Genomic DNA, 14688 nt, shown 5'->3' with positions numbered 1-14688 from the left:
CGTTGTTGGTACTTTGAATAGAAATAAAATGCAATTTAAACTCATACTTTATTTATTAGGTATTAAGTACTATATTATTATAGAAATATAAATATTATTCGATTGTTTTTAGACGATTCTCCAGCCACGACGCAACAACATCTTTATACTGAGAAGACCATTTAATATTATTTTGAACAGTTTCAAGCGCTCTTTTACGCGCTGAAGCTCCGGCACCCGCTTCTGGGTACTTTTCAAAGAATGCCTCCATCTGAAAGAAAGCATCATGGTTACTATGCTCATGAAAATAAAGTTTATTTTCAACGTAGTTAATAAATAACCATGAGTTATCAGATATATTAAAAAATATTGAAATAATGATTTTAACATTTTAAACGTTCGAAAGTATCAGAAGGTTTTTTTATGGCTATTGTAATGTGTTCACATTTCTATAAAATTATATAATCACCTTATATTTATACTAAATTGAGCCCACAGCTTTGTATGTTACAATATATTGGGTGTCCCATCGTCGGTATACTAAGCTCAAAGGAAATTTTGCGTACTGTGAGTACGTAAAAAATGCTTATAAAATTCCAGACGCATTTTTTTTTCAAATATGTAGATGAATTCTTAAAACTCTATGTGTACACCCCTAACAAGCAACCCGCCCAACTTTGCCACCCGCATGTGAAACACAAAATTCCCATTAAGGAAAAATTGAGCAAAAATTTTTTGACGTAATTGGATCGAAGTTCCTTATCGCGCGTTGTGAAAGGGGGCTAGACGGAAAAAATTCTTACGAAAAGTTGTCACGACACTTTTTGCTAGAGTTGTAAGCCGTGCGGCGTGTGCGTGGTTCTCTGTCTGTCTCTCTCTAACTTAACACTTCGTTCCATCCGGATGTCCCTTAACATCGCTCAAGTTTTTTTTTTTGTTGTTTGAGTATTTTTTACGTGATCATTGTATGAAAAAGTACAAGTCCCTTTGCGCTTAGTATACCGATAGTGGGACACCCTGTATTTCAATTCATAAAAAATTTCATTTGAAAATTAAAAGCAAGGAAATAAAATACACACCTCTTGCAATCTTTCTTGCGTATTAAACGAACTGGTAATGCTAGGTATGATATTGCCCAGATATCTGCTATTCAGAGTGAACCTGTCGACCAACCGTGGCCAATTCGTGCGAACTTCATTCCAAACTAACGCTGTCCCATGGGGGTTCGAACTTATAATACTCAGTACATTCAAATAGTCTTGACTGCGTATGTTTTTCTCGTCCCACGCTAGGTCTAAATATCTAAAAGAGATGGCAAGTATTAGAAAAAAATTGTAGTGATTTTAAATTTTACATTTATATCTGTGTTCAAAATTCAACGAATCATCTATTCTAAATAACTTTACTTGCAAAAATAGAGAGAAATATTAAATTAATTATTTTTTAAATGCATGATACTTTTTTTTATCTAGACAAAAATAGTTTACAGATAAAAAAAAATGTTAAAATTTTATCCATACTTCCTGAGTATATCCACATTCTTTGGAGCGCTTAATGCTGTTCTAATTTTGGTTTGTTCCTGTACATCTTCCTCCATTTGATAAATGCGCCATAACTTATCCCATTCTTCCATTGAAGCATTCCTCATTCCTTTAACATAAATTATGACAATAGTTACAAAAAAATTAACAAAATTACCATAGTTAAAAAAGCAAGCAGTAGTAATGACTGCCGACAGAAGTGTAAACTTATTTAGAACTTACAAATAAATTTATTTACTCTACCAGCAAATACCCAAGAAATTTTCATTATACATAATATCAAATAAGTACCTTGTACATATACAAAATCACGTAATTCCGGCTCGATGTTCTTTGCACTCGCAGTACCGTACGAGTCGAGCCAAGCTAAGAACATTTCCCGCACAGTTTTAACAGCGTCCGGCAAACCGTAGGAAGTGGCGAAAGCGAGTATTTTGGTGCGTAGGAGACTATAAAAGAGGCAATTCAATAAAAACATATAAGTTGCAAACTTTTTTTTAGAGTTTAGAATAGTATTTTGATGTATCTTTACTCATATTATAAAGCTGAAGAGTTTGTTTGTTTGTTTGAACGCGCTAATCTCGGGAACTACTGGTCTGATTTGAAAAATTATTTCGGTGTTAGATAAATGGGCTTTATCGAGGAAGGTTATATATCATCACGCTACGACCAACAGGAGTGGAGACACGGGGGTGAAACCGCGCGGAGCAGCTAGTCTCTTACAAAATAAAATTATGTTATCCAGACGAATGTCGGTTGTTATTATGTTTTAACAATATATTACCGATATTTACAATTAAATAAGAGAAAAAAAATCCTCTACTATAAAATTTTAATTGTAGCTTTTAGATACATTTTAATAGCTATAAAAATTATAAAAAAATGTTTACCCTTCTATAACGCCCAAGTCGGTCTTTTCCCAACTTTGCTCCAAATAGAGTCGTTTGACAAGATGCTGGACATATTCCTGAAAATAAAAGTATTTTAAAAACTAATTCCTTTGACTACAATTATTTCAATTAAATTTAATTACAGCTTCATTTACACAAAAAAATCGTATTATATTAATTATATGAGAACCATACATACAAGAAAAAGCTAAAAATACATACATTTAAATTATCATAATCCTTTGTATTGAATAATCTATCGGCCAACTTATTAAATATCGCAGCAGCATTATCCCAGGGCACATAATCCTTTTCTCCTGTGAGGTAGGTCGTGAGATTCAGAGCTATATCGTACGGTAAGTGACCAGCCTCTGCTAAAGCGAAGGCATCATTTAAAATATGTGTTCTGTCTGATATTGAAAGCTGAAATAGATATATGTATATATAAACATAATAAATTTTAGTTAATATATAAATAAAGGGAGATAGAGGTGGTAGATTTTTAGTAATGTACAAATGTTACGGTCAATGAAAAGGCAAAAGAATATCTCACGAGTGACATAAATCACAGGACGGATTTGGATGAAACTTTACAGCATTAGAGCTAGCGCGCAAGAGCAACTTTTGTCTCCGCAACTATTTTGTCTCTCCCATCAACTCTATGGGAAGTTGCGTCGCTACGTGCGCGTACTTTCTTACTAGCCCATAGAGTTCATGGGAGAGACAAAATAGTTGCGGAGACAAAAGTTGCTCTTGCGCGCTAGCTCTTACTTGGCTTTATTTTCGTCTACGGGTTAAACAGCACGGCACAGCTATGTAGTTATGTACTAGCTAAATAATTTAATAATGTAGATATAAAATCTGTCGCAGTTTACTTTTACAAAAAAACTTCTGCAAAGATCAAATAAAAATGCCTTAAATAAATAGTATAATGTAGCAAACAAGATAACTCACCTTTTCAGATTTTGATTGAAGTTGTTCCATGAGTTTTTCCCACATATCTATTGGGTAATTAACTCGATAGTATCCCACTTGCTTGTTGTTGATTTTTATCCATTCATCTTCTTCAGAAAGTGTTAGTTCAACTGAAAAATATATGCTTATTTTAATACAATATATGTTAATCTTTTCTTATACATACTTTTTTACACTTAACACAGAGATAAGAAAATAAAATACTATCTTATGTTCAACTTTATATTAAGTTATTAACCCATTGAGCCCCAACCGGCCCGACATAATAGATTTTCTATTGTGTCTGTGATTCTGGGGCCTGAGTTATTAATATATGGATTCCTAAAATTATATACCAATAAAATAAATTACTACCAAAAAGAAAATAGTATTCTTACCACTTTCTGCAGTATCTGGGAACCACATGACACTTTCATTTTGTCCTTTGTTTGTAGTATAAGTGATAGGAATAAACCACTTGTAGCTGGAATAAAAAATTAAAGACAATTTAAAATAAAAAAGACGTGTGGCTCTCGGGGACTGCCGCGGTAAAGCTATTGCATGCTATGTCTCCAAGCTACACCTCCGTGCCCGTCCCCGTGGGGGGGGAGCGTGAGGTTTTTTCGTTACGGAATTTCTGGATTCGGTCCCCGCGCTCAAGGCCCGTGATAGAAGCTATGCAATAGCTTAAAAATGTATTACATATTTATCATAGTGTGAGAACACTGTATTACTGTAGTCATTGTATCATAAATCTTAGATTAATTTTTTATTAAATAATTATAATTATACTTAAACAAATAAATCTATATAAATACAAATGAAACCCGTTTCGCGTCGTCACGGCATCACGTTTGAACGGCTGAACCGATTTCGATAATTCCTTTTTTATTATATTCCCTGAAGTACGAGGATAGTTCTTATGTAGAGAAAACGTAAATATGTACCACGGACGAAGCCGGGGCGGACCGCTTGTTTTAAAATAATTAAATACTCACTGAAAGTCAGAATCATCACTATAAGAAGCATTTGGATCCAAAAGAAATCTTGATTGTGTTAAAACATAAATATTTTTACTTCCTGCTTTTGGTTTCACATTTACAAGTGGATAACCCATTTGTTTAGTCCAGGTATCCATTATGTACCTTAGAAACAAAAATAAAATTCAGTTAAAATTATTAATCATCATCATCAGCCCATATACGTTCCCACTGCTGGGACACTGGCCACTGGCCATGAGGGTACAGGCCATAATCCACCACGCTGGCCAAGTGCGGGTTGGCGGATGACAGATGTCGTCGAACTTTTTAATTCTTCGACATGTCGGTTTTTATTCATATGATGTGAAAACATTCAGAGTTACATTCCAACAAAGCTGAAATAGTGGACAATTCATTGCCTTGAGGCTTGACATACGAAAAAAACATAATTATATTTTTAAAGAGAAATCAAAATGAAGAAATGTGAAGTGTCTAATATCATTATTTTTATTTATATCATCAAAATGTTACTACTCACTGTAAACTTAAGTTTGAGCTATCCTTTTTAAAGTGTGGTTCTAAGCACATCAATAGCTCTGGTGTCACAGTATTTCCAAATTTATATTTCTGTAGATACTCTGATACACCTTTACGGAAGTTTTCCTCTCCTATAAATCCTTCTAACATTCTCAAAACAGATGCTCCCTGTAATAATAAAAAAATACATTTTATATCGAAAATAGATTTAGTAAAATTTGAACTAAAAATAAAATCAACATTAACAGTTATTATTATTGCTTCATGCTTTATAATATTTTCAAATTTTCACAACACAAGATTTACTAAGAAAGAGCGTTTGTGTCAAGCACAAGTGTCAGAACTGAAACTTCTTTGGCAATATTCAAAGATACCAAAATCATCGCCTTACGTTGTGACGATCATGCCATGACGCGACGTTGAAATTTTACACGCGACATTACAATGCGACTAAAGAAGTTTCACTTCAAAAAATATAATCCATACTAATATTATAAATGCGAAAGTAACTCTGTCTGTCTGTCTGTCTGTTACTCAATCACGCCTAAACTACTGAACTAATTTGCATGAAATTTGGTATGGAGATATTTTGATACCTGAGAAAGGACATAGGCATTTTATTGCGAAATATTATGTACCACGGGTGAACCCGGGGCGGACCACTAGTTTCTTATAAATTTAAGTAAACTAATTTACCTTGTTATAAGAAATAGAGTCAAATATAGCAGTTATTTGATCTGGTGTCTCCACTGTTTGAACAATCGGATGACTTGACAGTTTAGCATCAGTTACTAAAACTGAATGAAGAGTCCTTGTCAAAAATTGATCCAACTGAAACAGAAATATTTATAAATTTAATCAAGCACAAATAAAACCCAAATTATTTTTGTTTAAATACATATATTAAAACCGGTTGCAGAGCTTCACCGACCGTTGGTGTGTACCATTGGTCCTGACGATATGCATCAACAATGTGTATGACTAAACAATATCATTACACTAATACATATTACAATACGCAATGGTCGGTCTAGCTATGAACGGTTTTATGAATTTCCATACATATGACAAGCGCGACTGACGTACACACTGATGGTCGGTCAAGCTCTGCAACCGGCCTAAGTTTTGTCGAAAAATATTGAACAAGTATACATATATTTACCATTGTCCAAGAAGGTTCAATAAAATTCAATGCTTTAACCTGCATGTATGATGCAAAACCTTCATTCAACCATACTTCATCCCACCATTTCATAGTTACTGGAATAAAATAACAATTACCACATAAGCCCAATAGAAGACAGTGAATTTGTTAAATTCTGCACATATTTGTAGAAATTTTATTCAATACTTTGTAATAGTTTTTACTATTACAAACCTCACAACACTCACCCAAATTACCGAACCACATATGAGCTAATTCATGAGCAATGGTATTCGCTACATTGATTTTGTTCCTTGATGATGCTTTCGTTACATCAACTAGGAAGGAAGTTTCTCTATAAGTGATCAGTCCCCAATGTTCAGTTGCTCCCGATACATAGTCCGGAATAGCAATCATGTCTGTAAAGATAATATTATGATTAGACATCGGATTATATGCATTTGCATGTTTGCATATGCAAATGCATATAACTCGCTAATTACGCCGTTAGTGCATATTTTAGCATTTTTCTTCCAATCGTGCATATTTCGTTAAGTAGCGGGAGTTTTAATTGGTTGATAAACCTTTATTAGCCAATCAGAACGCTCAGCGAGTAAACAAACACTATTTTGGCATGGTAAAATGGCAAAAAATTACGAAATGGGCTCCATTTAAGTAAATTTTGAGCCATTGAAAACAGGGCTAGATTACCCTTTTGGGGCTAAAAACTTAAAACACGGGTTGAATTCCAAAAAAGGCCCAGATTTACCCCGAAAAGGTGGCAACACTGGGCTTGCGGGTGAAAAACGGCACAAATTTGCGCTAGAAAATTTGCTAAAAAAGCTTAATTGTATATTGCCACATAAACTATACTTAATTTTAAGAAAACTTCGCTGTTTTTTGATTTTGTATTGTGCATATTTTAGGCATATCAGCCGTTTTTAGTGCATATTTCGGCCTTTTTTAGTGCATATTTTGGCATTTTGTTAGTGCATATAATCCGATGTCTAATTATGATGATTAAACCTTTAAAATTTCATATCTAAATAATATAAGCTAATCTCAGGAACTACTGATCCGTTTTAAGAAATTATTTTGATGTTAGATAGCCCATTTATTAAGCTTTCCTCTATAAATGGCTATAATATATCATCACGCTAAGACCAATAGGAGCGGAGTACTGTGGGTAAAACCGCGGAGCTCAGCTAGTCAGTAATAAACAAATTTAATATTAAAATGAACATAACAATAAACATAACCTTTGTGATATTTTATGTGAAAAGTATGTACTATAAGAAAGTGGCTGTTAGCCTGCATGTATTTCATATTTACTTAAACAATACAAATTCTTACCAAGTTTTGGCAGTGGAAATGGCACTTCATAATACTGTATATAAAACTCAGTCACTCTCTTCCCAATATCTTGAGCGAAATCAATTTTATGTGTTTGATCCTTTTGAGCAAATGACCTGAGCGTGAAATTTTTTCCTATACCATTAGCATTTATTGTCGTTTCTTTGAAGTCAAAATTGCATATAACAAAACATGCTAAGTATGTAGACATAGGCACACTTGTTGCAAAGGTGACTTCCTCTGTGTTTGTTTTGGAATCTAAGGTCCTTGAAATTTCCTGAAAACAGTTAAAATATTGATTATAAAAATTCTGATGTATTTAAAGTATTGTGGATTTTTTATTTAATACACTGTATGTAACTTAAGTTTCAAAATTAAGAGTTCAAATTGCTATATATTATTTTAATGAAACTCTTTTACAAAAGATTACCTGAAAGAAGTTATCTTACATTCATGTTTGAGAGAGCTACATAGTCAATTGGCTTCACAAGGGTTATGTCATATGTAGCTTTAAAATCAGGCTCATCAAAACATGGGAAGGCCTGGCGAGCATATGTTGGCTGAAATTTACTTGCCACCATAGTACTGGAACAAGTTACATACAATTTTATTAAAAATCAGAAAAGTTAACTTTAGAGGTTTTATAAGCTTTTTTTGAAATATTTACCCTCCTCTTTTTAATCGCGAGAGATAAAAACCCACTATATTACGTGTTAAATCTCCACTAAATTCTATGTTTATTTGATAGTTGCCAGGACTCAGATTTTTATCTAACTGGATATATAGTTGTTCTAACGATTCGACCTCAAAGTATTTATGGACCAATAACTCCTTTTGCCCACAAAATACTTTGACATCTTTTATATCTAAGAACTTAGTATGAACACAAAAGTATTTCTTTTCATGCTTAGAAACAACATCGATAGAGACGTCACCATTGAATTTCCCTTCCTCTAAGTCAGGATGTAATTTTAAGTTGTAGTGAACAGGGTTTACTAATGTTGATAAACGTTCAGATAGTTTAACTTTACAGGACTCCATAATATTTGCACAAAATGCACTTTGTCGGTATTGATATAAGATACTACCACAAACTGGAGTAAGTTTTATTATGTTTTTGAAGAACATGCAAATCGAGTAAATTGAAAATTGAATAAATAGAAATAAACCACGAATCCAAAGCAAACAAACAAGATGATTTCCACTTTGCTTTTGAATTTTGATCACTTTGATTGATGACAAATGACATTTGGGTGACACTTCATGACAGGAGTCGTGACAGTCGTGATGATTTTTTTTTTTTGGTTGTCGTGTAGCCGGGTACTGAGGTCTATTATTTTCTAAGTGTTTTTTTTTATCTTGTTTTTATTACTTGAGACAATTTGCAATATTTTAGTGAAATGGGGATGGTGGGAAGAGATTATGCAGTTCCGTCGCACGTTCAGCGTAGTGCAATCGATAAAAAACTGACAGACAAGCAATTCAATAGTCCTAGATTATAGATAGATTCTATGCGTCTTCGCAAAACCAGCCCATATGTTGCTTCAATATTCCACACACGAACGCACTTGTGATTTGACATAGATTAAAAAACTGTGTGAAATACTGCCTAATCTTCGATAGTAGCCATAAGTGTAAGTAGGTATGTGGTTTGCTACTTTAATCTCAACAATCAACATTCTGGAAAGAAGGTGGCAAAAATACTCTCTAGTTGACACTAAACTATAACCACAGCACAGAACCACAGCTATAAGCTTAGTAGAACTTATCCTTATTAATAACTACAAGGAACTTTTGGATTCACTAACTACCATCTAAAGAAGTACGTGTAAAATCTCTTTTGTTCATTAAAACTAGGTACATAATTATAGTAACTGATAACTATTTTATATTTTTAAATAACCTTACCGCTTACCGGTTATACCTTGTATTGTTATAATTTATTTATTTTTATTAGGGACTTTCTAAGTTGGAACTCACTCGCCATTTTTCATTGTGCTTGCATACATTCCGACGATTCCTTTGTCAAGTCGTCCAGAAAAATCTATGAATAATTCATACAATCCTGCAGATAGTTTATCCACATATTGTAATTGATACTTTTCCGTGTCCTGAAGTTCTCTTGTCGCGTTGGATATGACTTCTGCTCCTTTGATTGTTTTAGTGGAAATAAATTTAATCCTGATATCCTTTACGTGGAATTCGATAAGATTAACAGGTTCCATTACATCCACTGTTATTGTGACGCTTCCTTGATAAATCTTCTCTTTCAAATCAGGCCAAAACCTCAAAGTGTAATTTAATGGTCTCACATTCCTAGGAAGTCTGATATTATTTTTTTCCTGAAATAAAAAAATACTATTAAAATCACACACTGCAGGATAGGTACATTAATAGTAACTACGGTAACATTAGGAACTCCTTTTTCTAGTACCTAATTAATATAAGTAGGTAGTCTGATTCTTTTATATCGTCCTATTTTCTAAAAAGTAATATATGTAAAGATAATCTGCTATAATATTATATTGAATGAACGTTTTCATTTGATCATTTTCTCGTTATCACCTTGGCATAAAAATCGTAATTTTCCTGTATCCTTTATAAGTTTATAATAATAATATCTATTATTGTTCATGAGGTATCAAATATATTGATAATATTAAATTATGTTTATTCACAATCCGAAAAAATCTATTATGAGGGTAGTTATGATATACGATTTAGTCGCAAATATTTGATGTACCTACATCTCATTACATATTACTGAAAATATGTGAGAATTGGGTGTAGGTAGATACCTATAATGTTATTAAATTGTAAATACTTAGGAGGTTGTGAGTTGGTAGGTACTTACATCATTTGTATGGGGATTTACACGAGGAAATATGTATGAAGATTTATTAAATATATTTTGTCTTTCGTTGTCAATCGGTATACAAACTGTATTCAGCTTGCGAGTAGATAATGCAACGGTACACACAAAAAAACTAAATGTCGTAATTGCTAATATTACAACTACTTTATTATTATAAACCCACTTCAAAAGTTGTGGCGTCATCTGAAAAAAACATTTAATTGTATTATTAATGTGACGAAAAAGTAGTTCGTAGGTTTATTGTGCTGCAGGAAATCTTACGCAAGTCAATCAGTAAAACAGAGATAGTTAAGTCGATTCAGTTCCGTCCATAATATATCCAAAAACCCCACTTACCACCAGGCAACCAAAAAGGCTAATTTTCCCACTCTATTCATAAGAAAGATATAAGTAAGTAGTCAGAATCTTACGCACTAGAGCAAGTATGGTCTAGGTTCGGCACCGTCTAGCGGCCGCGGCCGGCCGCGGCGGCCCCATTACGTAGGTAGGTAAACCATGCTATCGCCCAATAATTATTGTCCAAGAGAAATATCCACTAAACTATGTAATGTGAAATGGCTTTGTTCGTATTTTTACAGCCACAGGTTACAATTCTATCCATTTTAACATCACTTTCATATTTTAGGAAATGAAATGATAAATTGGCTTTTTAAACTATCTCCTAATTAAATATTGAGCTGCATTATTTACATATTCTTTTTTGTTTTATAAAGTTGACTGCCAGTAATTCATGTAGATAACACGAGGGTATTCGAAGAATCGCCTTATTTAAAATAATTTTAGCTTGTGTGGTTTACTGAATTTCTGGCTATTAGGTATATAATTTTATAGCGCGTGTGCCTTTAGACATAACATAACTCAACAGGTAACTACTATCTCGGGTACTTAGAAGCAATAAATTTCACTTACCGTCACTTAAAATTCACTTTCCACCGTGAGCCATAAACACAATTAACCTTAGGAACAATTTCACAGTTGACACAAACGTCGCTCAACAAACGCAATGATCTGTGCAAAGAAATCCAAATGCGCAACAAAAATTACAACATTTCAATACTACCTATAACAAGAGAAGCACGGTAGGTAGTGGTGGGAGTTTGCTTACATAATAACTTACAAAGTTCCTATTAGTAAGTTAGTGTTATGAGCGTGTAAAGTATACAAGATGATGATACGCAAATAAGTTTATAAATATTGATGTACCTAGCTGTGATATTTAAATGTAATTACTTAGATGTGGGTCTTACGCACATCATATATTTTGTTCTATTTAAAAAATATTCAAGCAAGCCAGGGGTTTGAAATTGTATGACCAATTTCAATCAAAGTAACAGCTCTATCTGCTTGTTAAATGCATATCTAATTAATTTACAACACCCATTTTATTTTTTCACATAACGCTTGTTATCGTATACAAGTAGATAATATTATTATATTTTTATATCAAATAGGTTTAAAACTTTCAGCAAGTTTTTATTCTCTATTTGCTTATCATGTAATATGTTAGCATGCTTGATTTCAGTGATATCGTACCTACAATTTTTTTTGTAATTTATTCAGAAGACATTTCCATAGATGGTATATCTCAATGTTATATAGTACCTATGTATTATGGTCATTCTTGTCTACCTACAATTTTTATACCATTTTCATGGATTGGCCACCCTCGTGGCAATTGTTTTCTCTAGCATTTTCGATTAGGTTCGAATGATCTTCACGTACAAAAACCTCAATCAGCCAAATGTTATTGTGTAGGTATTTACTTAGTACTGTGCTTAAAATAATATTTAATTTTGTTAACTTAAATATCTTACTTTTTTAATGTTTAATTTAATGTTTACATATTATCCATTTACTATGCGAACCTATGATTTTATATTTATTGTATGAAAAATTGATGACAAATATTCAACATTGTCCTACTTAAATGGCTTTATAATGTATATAATATATAATGGCGAAGCGATGGCTGGGAAAGTGAACAGGTTTGTGTTTGCGTTGAGAAGGTTGAGAAAAACTGTAACTTTTAATGCTGCACTAACTGCATATCACAGCTACGTTACCTCAGTTTTAAGATATGGGATAATATTTTGGGGTAACTCTACCAATGTTTCCAACGTATTTCTCGCACAAAAAAAGTGTATAAGAGCTCTGTGTAATATTGGTCCTCTTGATTCTTGCAGACCTCAATTCAAAGAAAAACGTCTTTTAACACTTACTAGTTTGTATATATTGGAAATATGTATGTTTGTAAAAAAGCACGGTGAACTCTTCAAACCAACCAAAAACAATTCACAATTGGGTTTTAGGGATCCTACTCGCCTATTGATGCCAAACTGTAAATCTAAACTTTTTCAAAACAATGCTAGTGTGATGTGCATAAAGGTATTTAATCACATTCCTAAAGAACTGCGTGAAATGCCAAAAAATGTAATGCATAGAAAATTGAAAATATGGTTAGCGGAAAAATGTTTTTATTCTTTAAATGAATTTTTTAAATAGTTAATTTTAATGTTATATTTTAATGTATGTATATTTATATAATCTGTGATGTATTCTTGAAAAATTTGTATGCCAATTATTGGCGAATTGTGTGGACTATCTTATTAATTAAATCATGTGACCTTGTATCACCACAATTCTGACAAATAAATAATTTGAATTTGAATTTGAATTTGAATTTGAATTTATCGCTAATGTAACCTTGTTACAATTGCAATTAATTATTCAAATACCTTAACTGCATAATGGCCCTATATGAACCATGAAGTAGGTACATTTGAAAAATTAGGTTATAAAGATGATTTTTTCTGACTTCGTAATAGATACACCACTATGTACTGCTAATCTAAAATTTTACATTTAACTTTCTATTAATAACCAGACTAATTGAAAAATTATAAAATTTCAGATTAATGCAACACTAGGAAGTTCAATTTAACTTAATTGAATAGATTACCTTTCACTTTCCATAAAGCGATATCATCTCGAAAAACCGTTGCCGAATATGTGTTTTTACTGACTTCTTAAAATTCTCATGGAGAGATGGTTGAGTAGATATTCTTCCGCGCATAAATAAGTCAACAAAATCCTTTAGATCGGAAATCACTCAAAAGTATTAGATACTGCAGCGACTATTGGAACAGGAATGAAAGATTAAATTGATGCATGATAGTTTAAAACCAATAAAATATTTTATATCTCATTTCAACTATTTATCAAGACAGATATATAAAAAGGATAAAAACACGATAATATAATCTTCTAGCTGATAGGAATCTGAAATGAATCAAAATTAAGAAACTATCTCACTACTACTTGGGTAACATAATTTCACTATTCATGATAATTGTTTTATTGTATAGGTAAGAGTGTGATAATTAAAATTTTAAAAAGCTCTTAAGTTTAAAAAAAAATGTTAGGTATGAGTAGGTAAGTAGGTACTCCATGAATGACTACCACCTAAATTATGAGATACATCCTACAGGATGTATTAAAGAAAATGAACCATTAATGAACGGTTATGTATACGATAAGGGTCTCAACTCTCAGCACACATATGGGATCGGAAAGGGATCGTAACCGTATCGCCTCGAGCCGTTCAGAATGATTTGTATTAAACTCCCTACTGCAACGCACACTAATCGGAATAGTAACGTAATCGCCTCCCCTCGGAACGGGCTCCGAACTTGCTATTCCAGCGCTAACGGCTCGTCGTCCCCGCGCTTACCGCGTCTCTCCGTCCCCGCGCTTACGTCTCTCCGTCTCCGCGCTTACGTCTCTGCCTGCTACGACATGCCGTACTTACCGTTTTTAGGCGTAATGCCGGTGTCGCCTAGCCGTAGCCGAGTTGACGTACAGGCGCTACTGATACGCTTTCGTCACGTGCATACGGTAGGTTGACGCCTGGTTGACAGCGAGGCGAAAGGCGCTACGGTTACGATCCCTTTCCGATCCCATATGTGTGCTGAGACCTTTAGGTACAAAGGGAGCCTACTTAGGTAATATTATCAGAACATAATTATTATCCTTATCATTTGACCCATAGGTACAATTAAATTTGTTAAATAAATGTATGCTATTTCTAAGACTAATAAGTGATTCAAAATCATAAAATTTGAAATGTGATCTAGATTATGTAAGGTAAGTAACTACTTTTTAATCACATTTGTAGAGACACTGCATTCATTATCTGGACCTTATCTGGACCAATTTAAAATTCTATGAAGTTTTAAGCCCTAAAAGATCGAGTCACACCGTATGAACTATCTTCATTCTAAGTAAATCGTTACACTTTAATAGGTACATCTAGTTTCCTTTAAGTTGAAGAAAACTTCGTCCCAAATACACTGGTACATTCCACCATAATACAATAGGTTCTCCATTTCACAACGCTATTTGTTACGTAGGAAAGTCAGTGAACCCGTTTATTGGT

At 33.1% G+C, this 14688-nt stretch overlaps 1 protein-coding gene across 3 annotated transcripts; it reads right to left on the bottom strand.

Annotated features, from left to right (window-relative positions):
• Window positions 1-34: 34 nt before the first annotated feature.
• On the bottom strand, window positions 35-11303 carry LOC123693984 (glutamyl aminopeptidase). Of its 3 annotated transcripts, XM_045639266.1 has the most exons (18): window positions 11163-11303; window positions 10233-10436; window positions 9359-9720; window positions 7828-7963; window positions 7379-7655; window positions 6274-6444; window positions 6044-6141; window positions 5578-5712; window positions 4883-5049; window positions 4363-4509; window positions 3763-3848; window positions 3365-3495; window positions 2633-2833; window positions 2411-2487; window positions 1812-1969; window positions 1500-1629; window positions 1059-1281; window positions 35-250 (listed from the first exon to the last, which is right to left on the bottom strand). In XM_045639266.1, exons 2-18 carry the CDS (start codon window positions 10434-10436, stop codon window positions 95-97), a joined length of 2859 nt encoding a protein of 952 aa, XP_045495222.1. In that variant the 5' UTR covers window positions 11163-11303; the 3' UTR covers window positions 35-94. The 3 variants fall into 3 exon arrangements, with proteins under 3 accessions (XP_045495222.1, XP_045495224.1, XP_045495225.1); XM_045639268.1 differs by lacking the exons at window positions 9359-9720; window positions 10233-10436; window positions 11163-11303 and adding an exon at window positions 8046-8605; XM_045639269.1 differs by lacking the exons at window positions 9359-9720; window positions 10233-10436; window positions 11163-11303 and having other exon boundaries at window positions 7809-7947.
• Window positions 11304-14688: the final 3385 nt, after the last annotated feature.

This window comes from Colias croceus, chromosome 8, assembly GCF_905220415.1.
Source record: "Colias croceus chromosome 8, ilColCroc2.1".
Classification (NCBI taxonomy): domain Eukaryota; kingdom Metazoa; phylum Arthropoda; class Insecta; order Lepidoptera; family Pieridae; genus Colias; species Colias croceus.
Note: the sequence above shows the minus strand (reverse complement) of the source record. Positions and strands in the feature narration are given on the sequence as shown.

What these genes read in the sequence shown, in the direction of transcription:
- LOC123693984 (XM_045639266.1), bottom strand. Translation starts at nt 10,436, where the DNA reads ATGACGCCACAACTTTTGAAGTGGGTTTATAATAATAAAGTAGTTGTA. An exon ending in AGCACAATGAAAAATGGCGA is followed by an intron (nt 7,964 to 9,358) that starts GTGAGTTCCAAC and finishes AACTTGTTCCAG; the next exon opens with TACTATGGTGGCAAGTAAAT. An exon ending in AGCTCAAACTTAAGTTTACA is followed by an intron (nt 4,510 to 4,882) that starts GTGAGTAGTAAC and finishes TTTGTTTCTAAG; the next exon opens with GTACATAATGGATACCTGGA.